The 18,279-nt window shown below is 41.9% G+C and overlaps 1 protein-coding gene across 1 annotated transcript in view; it reads left to right on the forward strand.

Moving 5' to 3' along the window:
- Positions 1-665: 665 nt before the first annotated feature.
- LOC107188919 (hemicentin-2) overlaps positions 666-18,279 on the forward strand; it is a 242,200-nt gene continuing 224,586 nt past the window's right edge. The window contains exons 1-3 of the mRNA XM_015577317.1: positions 666-735; positions 793-894; positions 994-1,035. Of these exons, the coding sequence (XP_015432803.1) occupies positions 666-735; positions 793-894; positions 994-1,035 (214 nt within the window). The remainder of the gene's footprint in view (positions 736-792; positions 895-993; positions 1,036-18,279) is intronic.

Genomic DNA, 18,279 nt, shown 5'->3' on the forward strand with positions numbered 1-18,279 from the left:
CTCTTCGGGATATCATGCAAGTGATAACGCTAAGATAAGCAAGCGTATGTTTTCTGGTGATCGTAGCGTAATCCGATGTAGTCCAACGTTCCCCGTAAATTGAACCCGATTGCTCACTAACTGATTGATTTAAGGTGGCCAAAGACTCGCTGAAATTTGATTGCTTCGGAAGTTGCGGGCACTGGCAAGAGAGTTAATCCCGATACCAGGGACCTGTTAAGATTAATTTGCTGCATAATTCCTCAGAAACTTCTGTGTTCGTGAAATGTAGCTGTATGGTATTCGCTATAGGGGATAAGAATTACGTTTGTAACTGTATATGCAGTTTGATAAACTGTTTCAATCCTTTATCATCTAGCGAATCTATTAAATTACGTAGAAAATCGATTGATAATGCAATAGTTCATTTTTAAACATTATAAAATAAAAGAAAAATCTCCATGAATGTTTCTCGACGTAAACTTAGTAATTATATCACGATGCACCGTCGCAAATCCAATTAGTTGCAAACTTTAACATAATTCCAAATCTCTTTGAATGTTCTATTTTTTGCTTTAATTTTTTCCCAACTCGGTGAGAGATCCGTTTCAAGTTAAATTGTCTGCGGAAAACGATCCGTGTTCGTCAGGTCCCTATTAATTATTAAAAAAATGAGACTCGTTAAAATGCGGCGATGCATCAGCTTGCACGAGGATCGATCGAGTACACTTCCTCGAGTGTTCGAGCCACCGCTTGGCAAGTTTCGTGGTAATTTTCGAATATTTCTGAAAATTAATTTAATCATTGCATTAGGGTACAACGTAGAGGTGGACGGAGTCAGAGGTGTGGGGAAGGATTCGGGGGCGTCGAAAAGCCTTTTAGGTGCTCCGAAACTCCCTCATACAGAATTCGAAAGTTCTGATTACGTCACTTTATCCTGTCTGCTCGAGATAATATTCCTTTTTTTCTCTGTTTCATCGTTCTCGAAATTAAATAGTCAATTCTCTGTTTCAGGCTTGCGACAACGCTCCGGTCCCACCGACACTCCGAGGGGTGGTAAGTTTGGCGATTGTTATAGCTAATTCCTATTTAATAGGTTCATAATACCAGTGACTTTTGCATAACACAACGATTAGGATCGAATAATTTTTGCGTATGCCAAATCCGTGTTATACCTGATTAACGATAAGTTAACGAACACCAATCCGTCGATATTCAATGATATACGAATAGTAATATGATTATAATGGTAAAGTAATATAATTTGTGTATTCAATATATATATATATATGTATTCAAATATTGAATCGACTAAACTTTATGCAAAAGTAGCCAGATGTAATTAATTCAGCAATAGGAAGCGTGCACGTGGTTATAACGCAAGTCTATATGGGTTCCAGGATTAAACGAGTAGATTTTCACTCAGAGTCAAACATAAACCGGGAATCAGCGTAGAAATTCAAATGGACGTGGCCTAAACGAATTTGTAGTGTCCCAAAGCGTGGATTTAAACGTTAATTTTCCGAATAATATCCTTGGCTGTTGGTGCTCGTTCGCGGCACTCATTACCGTAATTGACGTAGGCCTCTCGATTAACGAGGGCATTTTGTAGCTACGGGAGCCACGAAAAAATGAACGGACCGGCAATAAATTTCGCCGGGAATGTCAGCGAAATAAAGATGTTAAAGCGTAACCGTCAGCCTCATAAATCGTTGACTCATTTCCACCGATACTTTTAACGCGCGCGCGTACACTGCGTGACGTAGAATCGGGCATGGCGTGATAACGAGACACCCCGGATTATGTTTCTCATTATAAGAGAAATTGGAATATTCGTTTATTAAGGGAATAATTATTTTAATACGAGTGCGTTTTACTTGTATCGTGTTTGGTGCACCAATTAATAAATTGTCACAATGTTGTACATATTCAATCTTTTCAAATTGTTTCTAAACTATTTTTAAGTCAAGAATCAAATAGATATTTGATTCTTCTGTTAAAGGTCTTGAAGTGGTGAGGGTACAAGAGAATTGAGTCAAATCAGTATTATAAAATACAGTCGAAGATTGAAGACGATTCTAATACTTCATTTCATTGTAGAAGAATTATCGATAAATGACGTTCGAATTTTTAATACATTCGTATTTCTCGTCGTTGCTTCAAAATTTGTAAGATTGAAAATGCATGAATAGAAATGATTTCATGTAGAAGCTGTTTTGAATAGCGCGTATATCCCTCCAATATGTAGGTACGAAATATAAACGAAGCAAAATCAACGCTCGGAATCGATTTTTCGACCGGGAACGACCGAACGCTTTACACGAGTTTATCGTTGGTTGTCGAGGAGAATGAAATTTCTACGTTCCTCTAGTGAAATTTGAGCATTACGCTTTTTTCCCAGAGTGCTTCGTTACTTACGCAGCAGTATTGATTTTCATTCACGCACAACGCGGTGAATCGACCTATTATATTATTGGTTTACATGTAAATTTTAATCTGCTGACCATGTTCTATTGGCTGGTACAATATCAAAATTGATTTCTTTATTTGTTTAATTTCACAATATAAAAATTGAATTGGAAGGTGATATTATTTCCGGAGATATAGTATACTTATTTTATTATCAAATAACGTTGTTCAATTTACACAAGTGCGTAAAATACAGAATATCTGATATTAAAAACCTGACTTTACTTCCACTAAAACTCAAAGTATAGTATTAAAGTCAGTATGAACCCTCGGGCGGCAGTGTCCGGGTCCATGTTGATCCATGATTTCAGAAACTTCATGAAAGTTGGTAGAACTTAACCGATACATACATACAGTTGTTTATATTAAGATTTTATAAGAAGACAATTTCCACAGTTGATGCTAACGCATAGTGAGCCAACCTTCTTTGACTCACTACCCCTTTTCAGTATTTTTTTCCAGTATCCTCTTTAGGTAAACTATCTCTACTATTGAAAATTCCAAGTGTAGTTTTGCGTGTAATTGTTGAATCTTAAAAAGCTAGACGAAAAGTAAAGAAGATAAAATAACTAGAACGCCCCCAGATATCTTCAGCTTCCACGTCGAGAACCTATGATCTAAAGTATCAACTCCACTTGACTACCTGATTGCCCACTATGCACAATTATTTCACCCATCCATTTTTCATACCATCCATCAATACAATGTAGGTAAATGGAATTCACAGCAAAATCAATCGATATTTCTTCGCGACCGAGTAACGCCTACGATCGGTATCTCCGTCCCGATTCGTTTCTCCGTTGGCAATTCCGTGCTGGGACTGCCGTGGTTCAGGGAGTAATGTATTCCGTTAGCGGCAATCCACGGTAAAACCACGGTGAAAGCATCCTTTTCCTCTGTCCGCCCGTGCACGGACGTTTCCATCAAAAGGTTCGGAAGGGGGGGGGGGGCGAGCGACGTCAGCCGGGCTCGCTTTCGGGCAACGACGTGAAAGTTAAATTGCTTCGGCCCCGACGTCATCGGCGGAATTTTTGGTTCTGTTCCCACGAACCGGGACGAAGTTAGGCGGGCGAACCCCCCCCTGCGTATTTGCTGCCTCGGTCCCATGGACACTTTAGATATTCGAGTCTTGGCTCGTTTAAAGGGGCATCAATCTAATTGAACCGTGGATCCCTTTCACCTGGGGTTGAGCATAGATGTAAAAGGGTGAAATCTGGCGATCGAGGTCGAAAAGAAGGAAACATCGGAACCGGCGTTTCTCTATCTGTAGGATGATCGGAGGAATATAATATAATAAATATATATGTATAATCCAGTGTAATGAGTATGGAAATACTAAAACTGTAGTACAGACAGTGCAGTATAGAATTTCTTTATGAAGCAACGGCTTTCTCTTTAAAGAAAATAACAAAAGTTTGTGAAATCATGTTATGTTATTTTTAGTGAAAGGATTACAAAGAGATGGCTACAATAGACAGACGATCGAGGAAGATATACTTTCAAAGAGCGCAGGATCACTTTTTATGAAAGAAATAAATTGAAAATGGAAAATTTATTTTCTCTTGCAGTTATTTGTGAGAAACATACATATGTCCGCTCGCGTACATTTCTTTGTCAACAGAGAAGCTAATTGTGCTCGAACTATATATAATACTATTTAATATTCGGTGCTCGAGCGAACGTTTTGCGTTTGGCATTATAAAATTCGAGTTCAAACGAGCATCGAAAAATCAGAGCAGGGCGTGCAATTGTCTCTCTGACGTCATTTTCTCCGGGCTATTTGAACTTTATCTCGGTCAAGCGATTTACAGAAAACGCTTTTTTAGAATTCATAGGTTCTTGACTATTGAAATTTTATGTAAATGGGATTTTAAACTCTGCAACTATATAGATAACCGCCTCGAAAAAAAAATCATGCAAAACAACATTGTAATCGATGTATCGTTACGACCATCCAATCAAGAGACTCGTAAACAAACAGTTACAATTAGACTGTGGAAATTAATGCCAATTCTAATGTAAGTTTCATCAAGCTAAAGATAAGATAGATGTGCCGCTCATTTTTATTAAAGTGCAGGTTTCAATTAATTTCCTTATTTGCATACGTCACGAATCCATAAACCCCCATCTAGTAGGTATATTAGCGTTCTTCTGTCGGTTTTTTCAAATAATTGCGAATAGAATCGGTCGAAATCATCGATTTTATGAGCCGCGATTTTACGAGAGTCAGCCATTGGCCGAAAACTATCCGTGCACGGATGGTCGGAGAGCATTCGTCAGGGAGCGAAAGTGGTTAACGTTTGAATTTGGTACTCGTATCTAATTCTGTTTAGCGGGGTCCGATCGAGATACGAGGGCGCGGACGGGGTTGCATCGTGCGGAGGAAAGTTTAAATTATCCTGTCCGCCGGGAGGAGGGCATCCTCCTCGGGGGAAACGTACTCGGATTGGTCGAGTCTGATTAGTTCGTTGGTCCCCGGCTCGTTTTATCCTCTCTTCTGCCGCAGTTCTCATCCTTTCCACGGTTTGGTAACTACCAAGCGCGCGGCTATGGGACAGAAACGTCCGGGTAAGGTGTTGCAATGGCTTTCCTTTCGTCCGAGCTAACCAGAAACTGCAAGAAACCAAGAGGGTCACCAATCTCCGATTCTCTTTCCAATCTCTTTCCGTCCGGTCCTATTCCTTCCTCGGTTCATTCGTTCTCTTCGAAAAAGCTCGCTAGTTGTTCCGCTGGTTCGTCGTATAGATATTAACTATAGATTAATCTATAGTTATTCGTATAGATATCCTCGGTGCACGGCCCTTGGAGACAACATATTCAGTTTAATTAATTCCCAGAACAGTAGAGACAGTGTTCGCGTGTCTTCGACACAGTGCGCACGCGTTGAATAATAGTCGGGGCTGTTTATTAAAACATATCGCGACGATTCATTAATTTACCGTGGTATCATCCGTGGCCTGGAGCGTCGTTCGTCCAGTTTTCCGAACGGGGTTTCCCTCCATCCGCGGAACCTGCACCGAAACGATATTTATTTATAATGTAGCGATAGAAGCCGTGGATACAGCGTCGATGAACGAGCCCCGCGATCACTGTGCACTCCCACCGACGTGCTCGGAATTGGAGGGAAATTGCATTCGCGTGAAAACGCGTGTCCCGTAAAATGTCCGATCGACTGGCGGCCCGTGTCCCCGGCCTATAACGTACGTTGCGGATAACGGGAAATAAACGGTACGAAATGAAACGAATTTAACTATCCGCGAAACAGATGCGAACGAGAGCCCAGCCGGGAGGATTCGTCTTTTTCGATGGTTCGGGAGGATAGGCTTGGTTCGAGATTAAAAGTTCCGGCGTCCTATTCAGTTCACGTGGTCCAGGGACACGCTACTAGTTCGCTATTACGGGTTTTAATCTTCGGTACGGGTGTTCAAGTTTTTTCGGTTCGCCGCGCAACCAACGCAGTTTTGACATTACCTTTGACCGGTCGGCCGTAAACATCGACTGCAACGTGTGTGCAAATTGTCCCGCGCACGAGGACGGAAAGTGAGAGTGATGATCCGAATTTTCTGCTGGCTCGGTCTCTCTCGCTCGTGTTTTAGCGTGGTCACGACGAAACATGGTTCACGGAATCGTCGACGTTTTGATTCGAATTACCAAATCGTTTCGCAGTATTTTCCTGGAAATGTCCGTCTGGGTTGTCGCTAAACGTGTAGAATTGGGTTTTTGTTTGATTGTACGACGATTGGTTGAAATTGCTAGTCCAGGAACAATTGCGAAATCTTTTCACTGGGCCTGGATGCTGGAGTTGTGCAAGGTTTAAGGTATATTGTGTTAGCGATATTTAGTCGATCATATAATAATTACTAATTTTTAGTCCACTACCAGTGTATTAAAATTTTTTAGTACACTACCAGTGTATTATAGATAAACCTATAATTTCTTTACGCCCATATTTTAACGGATACTGAGATGAATTCGGTATCATAACAAATAATTTTTCTTCTTCTAAACCAAAGAAACATTAAGAAGGTTTTAATTTACTGCAATACACTCGCGTAAACGATTAAGAAACGACTGCTTAGTTTTATTTACGATGTCTGACCTGATGGTTAGGCATGCAAAAAAACTTTCGATCGAACGGTTAGCAATAGAATAATCTAAGCTGATCACGTTTCGTGGCCCATACTGTATAATAAACGAAATACGAAAGAGAACACGAGACATAGATCACACAAGAATTGGTCTATCGAGACAACAAAGATTACGAATCCCCTGTGGATTCTCATCTTAAAATATATATATATCTATACGCTCTTCTATCGTTGATTCCAGCACGCGCCTCAACCTGCCAAACCCGCGGCAAAAAAACCCACTTCGCTGCACAAAGAAGTTCTTCGATCTATAGAGTGTCCTTGTTCGTTCCATCCATCCGCGTATTTGTGAATGTACACCTCGGCACACTTGCTAGTGTAAAATAAAGTGGGCGTGAAAATAGATGCGAATCTTCGACGAGACCCTCGTCGTTTCGTCGCGGCAAAGAACTCGGCGGTGGCGAGGGACAGGTGAAGCGTGGGGGTTGGGGGTGACGGCTGTTGGTTCGAAAACGCTCGACGGCGGCAAATTGCGCCGGCGGATGCCATTTTACGTGAATTAATGTAAACACGGCGGAACGCTCGAGCCGCGGTAAATTGACGCGAACAAATTAGATCTCTCGTCATGGAATTAACGCGCGCCGCCTCGCGCCTGCCGAGAGAGCCTGTATTTCGATCGTGACGCGTAATTATTCGTCGTACACTTTCGCGGCCGGGCCCGGCACGCTCTCCGCTCTGCTCGTCGTTCTGTAACACGGAGCGTTGATATTCAAACAGATCTTTCGGAATTTGTCAGTCAGTCAGTCAGTCGCAGTCGTCGGAAGGTTCGACGAGCCGTGCGCTGGCTACGAACAAAACCTTTAACCCCTTCGAATCTGAGGACGAGATATCTCGCCACGTGATTTCGTTTATGATATACTTTGGACGAGATATTTTGCAACGCAAAGTTGTTCATGCGACGCTGTGTACGGAATATGTAAAAAGTCAGCATTACACCTAGAGATCTACCTTTGCCAGTGCCGAGGAACCTTCGAACGCTCAACGAGAATTTACTGTAGCTTGAATTACGTCGAGTTTCGATTCATTTTCACCAGGACAATCTTTCCGATTCATTTCTGACAATTTTCATGAAACTATATTGAAAAATGTAAAAGCGTAAATCTGTATCCATATGGAATCGCCTGTGTCGGAACGGATAGTTGCATAAGTGCAGCTGAAAGTTTGTCGGTGCTGGTCCGTGTCTGAACGGATAATACATATAAATGCACCTTAAATCGTGTTACCGGGGCCGGCTCTATGAAATCGTATCACTCGCGGTACTACGCACCTCTGCAGTCGGGAATCCGTGGGTAACGCAAAGGGAACACGGGGCGAGAGACAGTGAAACATAGCGTTCGGGAGAGTACGTGTCTGACATACGAGTGAAAAAGAAAGAGGGAAAAAAAAGCGTGGAAAAAAAAAGATCGGTGGGAACCGTATGAAAAGACGTTCGCGCTTAATTTTAGTGCTAACGAGATTACACGGGTACACCGCTTCATAGGAGGCCCGCCTGAGGGGGTCGTACAGGGGAAGGAAGGGGGGGGGGTGCTCTGGCTTTCGTGTAAGTTAATAAACGTGAATGGCAAAAACGGTCCGTTCCCGTAGCTGCAGAAACAAAGATAAGTATATTAAACGGATTTCAAGCGCTTTCTGTTGCTGCGGCAACAAAGATAAGTGTATTAAACGGATTTAGTTTCGAGGCGCAGGGAAGAAGATGACGAGCCACTTTGTTAATTGAGTTTTGCCCTTACGGCACCCCTGGCTCCTACACTTCTACTGGGAAGGGAGGGGGGGAGGGGGGCGGACAGGTATTAAATGGCGCACGAGCTGCATTAGCCATCGACGATACTCAGCCATCGGGAACCGAAGCATATTAATTACATTAAGCGTCTAGCAGGACGGTACATTCTCCGATTACCATCGGGACAATTAGATATTTTTCTCGACGACACGGGGATGAGTCTCCGTGACAACGCGACGATGATTAACCGATATCAGTTTTCGTTGTGTTCGGCGAATAGTCGTGATCGAAGAAATTCTCACCCCCATCCTAGACATGACCTTTGGAAATGGACCGCCGCCGCCGCCGTCGTTTCTTGGAACTCGGCCGCGCACAGTAATTATCCCGACTTCCCGTGAACTCTGGAAACTTCGGTGGTACGGGATTCAAATCGAATTGCAGAAACTCGACAGAATGTCGCTTCTCTGCATCTGGTACCGACAATACTTGCCGCTCGAGCGAATCAACGTAAAACGCGTCCCGGCAAGAAGCAAGTTTGCGAGTTCCCGGCCTCCTTACCGTATTTCATCGGATTCTTTCATCGCCGCCGTTCCCTCCCTTTGCCCGACCCCAGCTCGCTTCCGGCAGCCAAGTTTCGTTTCCTGCTCGTCGATAATTTCATAAATTGCAGTTACCGTTTCTTGCATTGTTACGCGCGAAATGCTCGCTCTCGTTCGTGCTTGTGTTACCACGGGATTCGTTTAGTGCTCGCAGCTCGAGATTGGATGTAGGGTCTTCAGTCAGACCATTAGGAATTCTGTCAGGTTATATTATAGATTAGAATAGAATTCGTTTTCTATTTCATTTGAAAGCTGTTAGAAACCTTAATGCAAGATCTGGTCAAAAGATTGGGAACTTTATACAGGATGTTTCTGAAATCCCGGTAGAACCGGAAAGTAGGTGTAAAAGTAAGTCGAAAAAATGGAATAAAATTTTTTCATATGGAGCCCCGTTTTCAAGAAAATTGTGTTTGAAGATTCAGCTAAAACGCGCGTATTCTTGCTGGAAATAAGTAGAAACGGAACGTAATGTACAGACGGCACTAGCCAAGTTCTATTCAATCGCACGCGTATCCAGCAGATTTTCAAATTCGATTATCTTGGAAACGAAGCATCACACGAAGAAATTTTATTCTATGTATATACATATTTTCGACTTACTTTTACATCTCCTTTCCAGTTGTACTACGATTTCATTATTTATTTATTTTTCCTGTTCCTCCTTGCGTGCCATGTATTACGAGTCTCAAGATCGGTCCAGAGGACTCATCCCAATTTCTATCATCCAAACTAATAATTGTTTATAATTCTATACCATCCCCAAAATCGAATATTCCTCTGCCTGAAAAAAGTTTCCTGCGGTGCCGGGCTCGCGACACCATTATTTATCTCGTGTTTCGTTTCCGGTGAAACGGACGCACGCCTCACCCCGTCCAGTCCCTTTTTCCACCGAATTATTTCACCGCGAGTTATGCTGTGTATTCGGATATAGATATCGGTGTTCCGGTCGGACAGTTTAAGCACGGGCAGAGACAAAAATTATCACCGATGACAGCGACGGAATTCGCAGTTAGAGGGGACAAAGTGCTCCCCACGTCCACCCCTCCCTCTATCTGTTCACAGGGTTGCCGTTGAAAACGTAACTCGCAGTCGGTTATACGGCTCGACGGACAGTTAGAGCCGGTCCGGTACTAATGGAGACAATTTATTATTTTCAACTTTCCGGCGAGGCGTTACGGCAATTCGCCTTTCACGAACCGCGTGCACCTCCTCTCTTTCTTTTCCACCCGTGGAACTGTTATGGGTGATGAATCGTGCTGCCGGGATTCGGACCGAAGCAAGAGGCGAATGAAGGGGGTGGATGGGGATGGTTTGAGAGGAATAGGCATGCAGCCGGTGGGAGTAGCTGAAATGAAATCGGATGGAGCGAAGGGACCGGACGAAAACGAGGACTGGCTTTTCCGCTTGTATGGCTGCCGCCGTCCCCTTCGAAACTGCCACTTCATCTTATAATCGTACCGTGCGAGCGTTATCTAACGCTATTATTTTGTTCGCTAGAAAAATGACGATTCCCCCGGACCCTTTCCAGCTAGTGAATTTTTCCATTTCAAACCAGCCCCGGGCAATCTTCCGCCAAGCGGCTCCTGAACGAAAATTCGAGGCTATTGTTTCTGGTACATATGAAACAAACGTCGAGCCGATTTCGTGCTCGTTAATGATCGTAAGGATACTCTTCAAGTGTACCATTTCTGGAGACTTTCAATCCTCTTTGGCAGTACTGGAAAGTATTAAGTGGATGATAAATATAAATGCAAAATAATGTAAAAACGATTTTCGTGAGTTATTTTTATTAGTATGATACCACGCAATGTACAGTAGTACGCTGTGTATCGTGGCGGTTGTTGATACTACTGCGCCACGCGATTGACACGTTTTGTTTCTGAGTACTCCGCAGTCAAAGGGTTAAATCCCTACTCTCGATGCAGATCTGCCGGAACGGTCACCAACGTGTTAATAGATTCTAGTGTAGTTAATTGAATGTCGCAGAAACACTGTAAATCCTTACTAATTTTCCTTCCCATTGCTTTTCCCTCTATTTATCAGAGAATCAGAATCGAGACGAATCAAGACCAAAAACATGTTAAATATCTTCATGCGTTGAAAATGCACTCTTTAACGCAACACTATGTATCTCTGAACAACATTTATATAATAAACACTACAAGGAAAGTGTAGTTCTAGCAGCGAACGTTTAAGAATAACATCAGATCGCACATGATTTTATAAACGCAAAGGTTTCCAGCGGTTCCAGGAATATTCTGCCGTGGAAAAACGTAACCGTCGAGAAGAGTTAAAGCCACAAAGAGTTTTCCACTTTGCCGGAATATGAAAGGATTTAGATTGACGTCGCTCGTAAATCAGAGTCGCATCCCGCGGCACTATTATTCAAGTATTTCCTTCTTTTCCGTGTGTGTATCTGCGTAAAAGAACGTAACGATACCGTTTCCAGTTCCCTTCGAACCAACGATTTTCCCCGACTGAATCTATCACGGGAGAACGATCTCGACCTGTAGAACGCGAAGCTTACGATATAAACTAATCAGGATGCAAAGCCTCCGCTGTCCAGGGCCGAAAGATATTAAGCAATTTCAGTTGACGTCGATTAGGTACCACGCTCTTCGTGCCGCAACTACACAAATAATAACGGATCGGTGTTCGTTTTCCCGTATTTTCCGCCGACCGAAATAATTCCCCGCGCGTCGTTCCGAATTTCCATTATTATCTAGATTATGCAAACAGATTCTAATTGTCGCTTGTAACACACGGGCGTCCCCTCCCCCTATCCTCTGGTCGCCCGTGTTACACGGCCGGCCCGTGTACGAGCAGCGTCGAATTACCAAAACGTCCAACTTTAAGCACCACGCGCGGCCATTGGCCCGCTCGCGGGGCCGTAATAACAGAGCACGTGAACTTTCTCTCTCTCTCTCTCTCTCTCTACCTTTTACCCACCCCCGTATACAACACGGAAGGAATTACTGCGCTGCGTGTTGCAATTTGAAATGGCCGGAATACGTAAGGCCGTCTTGAGTATGGGGGACAGGCGGGAGCGCCCGGGTTAATTGGCTGCGGAGGTAAATTGGGCCAACGCTTTACGTGTTCCGCGACGACGCCTCGCGACGCGAACTTTCTCGACCGTTTGATTATTTTCGTCTCCAGGTGAAGAAAAAAGACGAAAACGGGGAAAAAATATTTGATGTTGTGATACTGTTTCATTTGAGGTACGGTAGAACTGTATTTATTTGATCGTGTCTGGGGATAAATAAGTTCGGTTAATTGGAACGTTCTTATGGAGTAGAAGTTCGTTCATCTATAAACACAAGGGTTGCGTTATTCTCGTTAACGTTTGGGAAATTTTGCTGTGGGCTCCAACGTGTCTTTTGCATGCTGATATATAGAATTTCTAATCATTTTGTTTTTATTTATCTCCCTTATTAGGTAGATTTTTTCCTTATTGACTTTAGAAATTAAGTAGTTGTAATAGCTATTTTCTTACTCCCTTATGCTCTCACTTACACGGGAAATCGTTTTTCCTATAAGATTCCCATTAAAGCTATCTAGATTTTAATGGTCTATTGTTGTGGTAAATATTTCCACTGGATGTTTTCTTCTTTTTAGCGTTTTTGGTCCGGTACTATAGACGTTTTTTACCGTGCTATTTGAGTCTATCCTCTTCGTATGTGTTAGGAGCTGTAGTTCTGTTTCCACTGACGGTATGTTGAGGGACTTTCGAATGTCATCGTTTAAAACAATAGTCTATTCTAGTTTCTAGACATATCGTACCCTTGTTAGAAAAGTAACACGACTCGACAAAAGTGTTCCTCGAGTTATCACTGTGAGAAAGTTGCGGAAACACTGTTCAACCAATCATCAAAAATGTAATCTTTTACCTTCATAAGTTGGCTAGCAGACAGCATTTATGTCAAATTTGGATAACGTGTCAGCGAAAGTGTTAAATGCTCTCTTTAGATGCACAGATCGAATGCATTTCTCTTATAAGAGAAATCATCCCCAACCCCGTTATCATGCTCTTAATAATTCACAAGTCAGATGACATTCCTTTCACTAACCTTTCTAAAATTAATGCCACGAAGCACATACCATCAAGAATACGGATCGACGCCCGAGAATATCGGCCCAGACTTCGTCCAGAGTTGTTACACATTCCGGGAACGAATTCGAGAACTTTTAATTCCGCGTGATGTACAGCCGTGCCGTAGCTACTCTCACTTGGGGGCGGCTGATCGATAACGAGAGTGAAATTGAAATTGGCTGGTGCCGATAGCGGTCGCTGGAAATCCGCCGTCATTCGAAATTACACGCGAATCAAAATATGATTTTTTAACATTACCTATCGAAACACGAGAACCGTATCGCTCGAATTTTCTCATTTTTCGATGAACCTCGAATCTCGTTGATCTTGACCAAATTTATTCCACTTGACATTTTAATACGATTGTTAATCTTCACTTTTTGACCAAATGACGTGTGACCCGTATGTGGCTGACACTGTATTTAACCCTTTACGGTCCAAATTATTTTTGCTGTTCTATTTTGACACTGGAAGAAATATACAATTTAATTATATTTGAATATTTCACTCGAATAATATACAAGGTGTCTCATTTAATTGTGACCCCCAAATGCCTTTTTTAATTGTGAAAACACAAAAAATATTTTACATGCAGTTTAAATGGTATGGAGTGGTTAGTATGCTGCAAGCGTCGTTTTTTTTTCAAATGTTGTTCTTTTCTCGAAGTTTTCAAGGTTATCGACGTTTCTTTAAACTACATATGTTTTCTTATTGCATCGTGTAGCTTATGAAAAAATACATTCAGATATCTATTATGATATGACCTTCGTGAAAAAAAACAGCAGAACACTGACCACTCAATACCATTCAAATTATGTAAAAAATACATTTTGCATTTTCACAATTGGAAAAAGGTATTCTGGGGGGCATACTTAAACAAGACACCCTGTATATTCATAATTGTATGATACACTAGTAAAATTATAAGCAAACATATCAATTCGGTTGCAATGAAATTGAACGTCGAGTCCACCTCGATGTAGAACCGTGAAGGGTTGAACGATCAGCAGAAGAAACAGAGAAGATGCTTGTTCTATTTTAATTCCCGGGAATACGATGGTTAAAGATAAAAGTGAAGCGTATCTTTAACAAAGAAAAGACGAGTCGAAGGTAGGAAAAGCTCAGGAATATGGGTGGGAGAGGGGGTAAGCAGAAGAACCGAGGGATAGCTGATGTCGAAGGGTAGGATGGGACAGGAATGAGAGGGACGACTTTGGCATTTATCCCTTATCCCGCGGCTAAAATTGAACGCGAACGAAATTTCTTCCGCGGGATGAGTGCCACGACACCTCGGGGGAAAAGAGGGGCGAAAAGGATGGGAACAGAGGAAGACGAAAGGAAAGAAGGTAATTGGTCTGGATAGGGGGCGCTCTCATTGCCGGTTTTCAAGCAATTCCAGACAAAGGCTTTTGGCCACCCTCAAGCTTGCGTGCCTCTGTAATCCTTACTTCTTAGAGCGAGGCATGTCCTTTCGGTTAGCCCGCAGCATCCGGCTCCTGCGCGGTTGAAACATTTTTTTCGCTAGTCTGTGGTTCCTTTGCTGGCTCGTAGACAATGTGAAATATAATTTCCATGAAGATGAAGGCGAAGGGAACTGATCTTTGTTTCATTTCGAGTCATCTTCTCAATTTTTATTTCATTAGCTCCCTTTGAAGCGTCCTTCGTCGTATTCAGAGATATGAAAATTGAAATGGATGTACCTACCTACTCGTTTATTTCATGATGAGAAACACGTTTCCATATGGCTTTAATGGGGTGAAATGGTTAAGGGAAGGGTTGTAGATATAATATGAATATTCTGTAGAAAAGAAGTGTTTTAAAGAAAGGTTCGCTTAAATTATGAATAACAGTGTTTATGGTTTATGTTAGTGTGCGAACTATAATTTCGATTAAAGCAAAAGTTGCGAATAATAGATAACGACCGATGAAATGTTGCTTCGATTGGCTTAATGCTGAACTGTTAAATGTGACATTGAATATTTGGAGATTCTATTCGTGTTTTGTTAGGTGTTTTGTAAAATTAAAAACGGGCAACTGGTTCATAATAATCTTCCTTTGAAACGAACTTCTAACTCCACTCGGGAAACAGCCGGTGCATATGGGTTAGGGGGTCGAGGACTTTTCGATGAACATTTTGAGGGTGCTTTAAGGTTCTGAAGAAGAGGACAATATCGACTAACGAACAGTATGGAATGTAGCCCAAATTCCAGTATTCGAAGCCACAACGAGAATTATGAACCATGACCATACATGAACTAAGATAAAGTAAGTTAACTGTATAAAAACTGGAAAAACTTGTTTGAAGTTAAAGATATGATTAATTTTTTTTTGTCGAGGCTACACTGATAATAAAAAAAAGAAAAAAGATCGCAAAGTGGTGAATGAGTATTTGGAGAAGCTTTACGAAATATTCTAATGTCCTCCCCAAAACAAAACATTTTCCCCGAAGAAGTAAGCCTAACTTCATTGCAAGCTCTTCGTATCGTTCAGCCGTGTTTCCAAACTTCACCGAGCCATCGCAAACGAGCACACTTAAAACCCATCGTAAACGGGTTTCTCTATTAACTCAGGCCGCACTATCCAAGTTTTGCTTGAATGTACAAGTTGAGATGCGAGATCAAAGTGCCGAGACTTCTACGAGTTTCTATACGCCGCGCGTGCGCCCGCCTCAGTTATAAACTTAACCGTGCTGGACGATTGATTACAGCCTTAATTGAGCCCGACGAATAATGATAATTGCGTAACGAGCCGAGGATGATGAAGTCGTAGTAACTAATTGCATTTATACAGAAGTAAAGGTTGTTGCTTGTATCAACAATTTTGATCGAGTCCTTCCTTTCATTTGGTGCAATCTGTCGTTCTTTTACCACGTTAACACTTAGATGTCGGATGACGTAATAGTACGTCTTTCTTAAGTAAGAATTAGAGTACAGTAAAAAGTAGGAAAAAATCGATTTTTCTATATTTAAAGTTTGACGACTAAAAGTTAAGTAGTAGTTTCTAAATATTTTTAGAACTTTCCTTTATCCGTTTTTCTGAAACAAACCTACGACGACTGATAGTTGTAGAAGGACCCCACGTGGTCTTCAGCCATTGCATCAGATCATGGCATCAGTTTCGCACCCTCCCTTCCACGACTTCGCACAGCCTAAATCACTATCACAAATCCATCGAAAGCAAAATAGCGCCAGGGCTTCGACTCCACTCGGAACACCTTGACATTAACACACAATCACACTCCAATTTTGTATCCCCGTAGGGAAAACGATCTCCGAGAGAAACTCGTGCTGTCCAAATTAGCAAAACCATTCGCCCTAATTTGACGTCCATTACCTTCATAGAACACCAGCGCAGAAGACGAACGAATTATCAATTATTCGTTGAGCATCATAGGACGGTGGCGGGAAATTGCCTGGGTATCCCTTCCGGTTATACAGGGAAGGGTTTACCCGTACCCGTGACATCGACCCAGACCCGGTGGAGGAATTTTTTGGGCCCGGGGATATCAAACCTTAGGCGGCCCTCTCGGTAGAAAGTGTGCAAAATACATAATTCCACAAAAACTGAAATTTATTCTAAATAAATTAAAATTAAATCGAGTTAAATATTTCTAAGTAATCATGATTTACAAATGAATAATGTTACATATAAGACAAACGTCAAAATGATATTTGTAAAAGATTTTTAAATGTGAGTATAAGCTTCACTTCGCTTTTTTAATACTGCTATTAACTTATCAATTATTAAATAAATTTTGCAATTATTTCAAAAGAGATGTCCAATTATTTGAAAAGGGAAACAGTAAACAAAAATTGATTGTATTATTTTTTGACATACATAAATAGATGGCTTAGAATGGGGCCCACCCGGAAAATGAGGCCCGGGGCTATATCCCCCTAGCCCCTTCACCCTTGATCCAGGCTTGCATCGACCGGGAATTATTACTGAATGACCCTTTACCAGCCCGTGAATTTCATCGTGGCATAACACGCTCCAGGGCTGACGTTCGCTCGGGCAACGTTGTCCCCGCGTCGCCAGACGACGGAACAGATGAAAACGTTAATTTGAAATTCACCCGAGTGATCACCACCATGCGTGAAGAGAGGCGAGAACCAGTTTCGAGCAAGCTCAGCCGTGTAATAAGGGGTAGGCAGTAATGAAATGTAACGAGCTATGGTTAATTTTTTAACTTTGCGAACATTCTGGTCGCCTATCACCCTCTATCGAACGCCTACGTAGTTAAATAATCGCAAGATCGACTTCTAGGAATTCAGACTTTCGGCTGATAGAGTTTTTTATGGGCGTTGTTCGAGATTGTTGCTGGCGGTAAACTAGTTTTGCCTGGTTGGCAAACTTACGGGGGAGGAATTCACGATCGAGACGAGAGCTCCTTCGTGGACGGGGTGTTAAGACTTGTGATGTCCTCGGGTTCTTACGTGTTTTTTCTTCTCCTCTTCTCTCGCTACATTCCTCTGGCTGCCTCTGAGCTATTGGCGGGAATTTAGCTCGGTGAGGAAAGTCGTTAAAAGAACCGGGCAAGTTGTAATTCTATGTGTACACGGATATATTTTTGTAGTCTACTTGACACTCGGGATTATAGCGGGATCTTGAAGTTTTATTAATGAAAATTCACGATAAAGTTTTGGAGATATTGTTTATTTAATTTCTGGTAATAGGACATTGAGACTTGTTACACATTCGGATTTTCAATTGTATCAATGAATTTATTCGAAACACCGTGTATATTAGATATACCAAGGAGTAATTCAATTTAACATGTTTATCAATCCGATAGAAACAGATGCACGTTTATCGTCGGTAGTTCTAGTATTGAAAGTGTCTCATTAGCATACCTGACAGACTAATTAGATTCATACATTTACACCGATTCCTTTACAGAAGCAGAAGTTAATTGGACATTTAAATCCTTTTTCGTATAATTTCCGTAATGTCGGAGTGGTACCCATTTTCAATAGCGTTTTCCGCTTTATTACCCCTTTTTGAAAATTTTCATTTTCGTTCCCACTCGACAGCAACCGTTTCTAAGCGCAATAGTTTCAGCGAGAGCTGTTTCGAAATTACTTGAGTAATTACACAGAAATTCTAGCGAACTGTACTGAACGTAACATCCCCGGTTAAAAGGATCCGCCGGTTCGTCCAGAACATTTTTTTTCTCTTCCCTCTAATTAATCGTTTGCGGTGTTATTAATTAATAAATCGGTGCGATTATTTGTGCTTCTCTGTCGGCGCATTTTCTTTTCAGCGCTGAAACGA

This window comes from Dufourea novaeangliae, unplaced genomic scaffold (assembly GCF_001272555.1).
Source record: "Dufourea novaeangliae isolate 0120121106 unplaced genomic scaffold, ASM127255v1 scaffold125, whole genome shotgun sequence".
NCBI classification, from domain to species: domain Eukaryota; kingdom Metazoa; phylum Arthropoda; class Insecta; order Hymenoptera; family Halictidae; genus Dufourea; species Dufourea novaeangliae.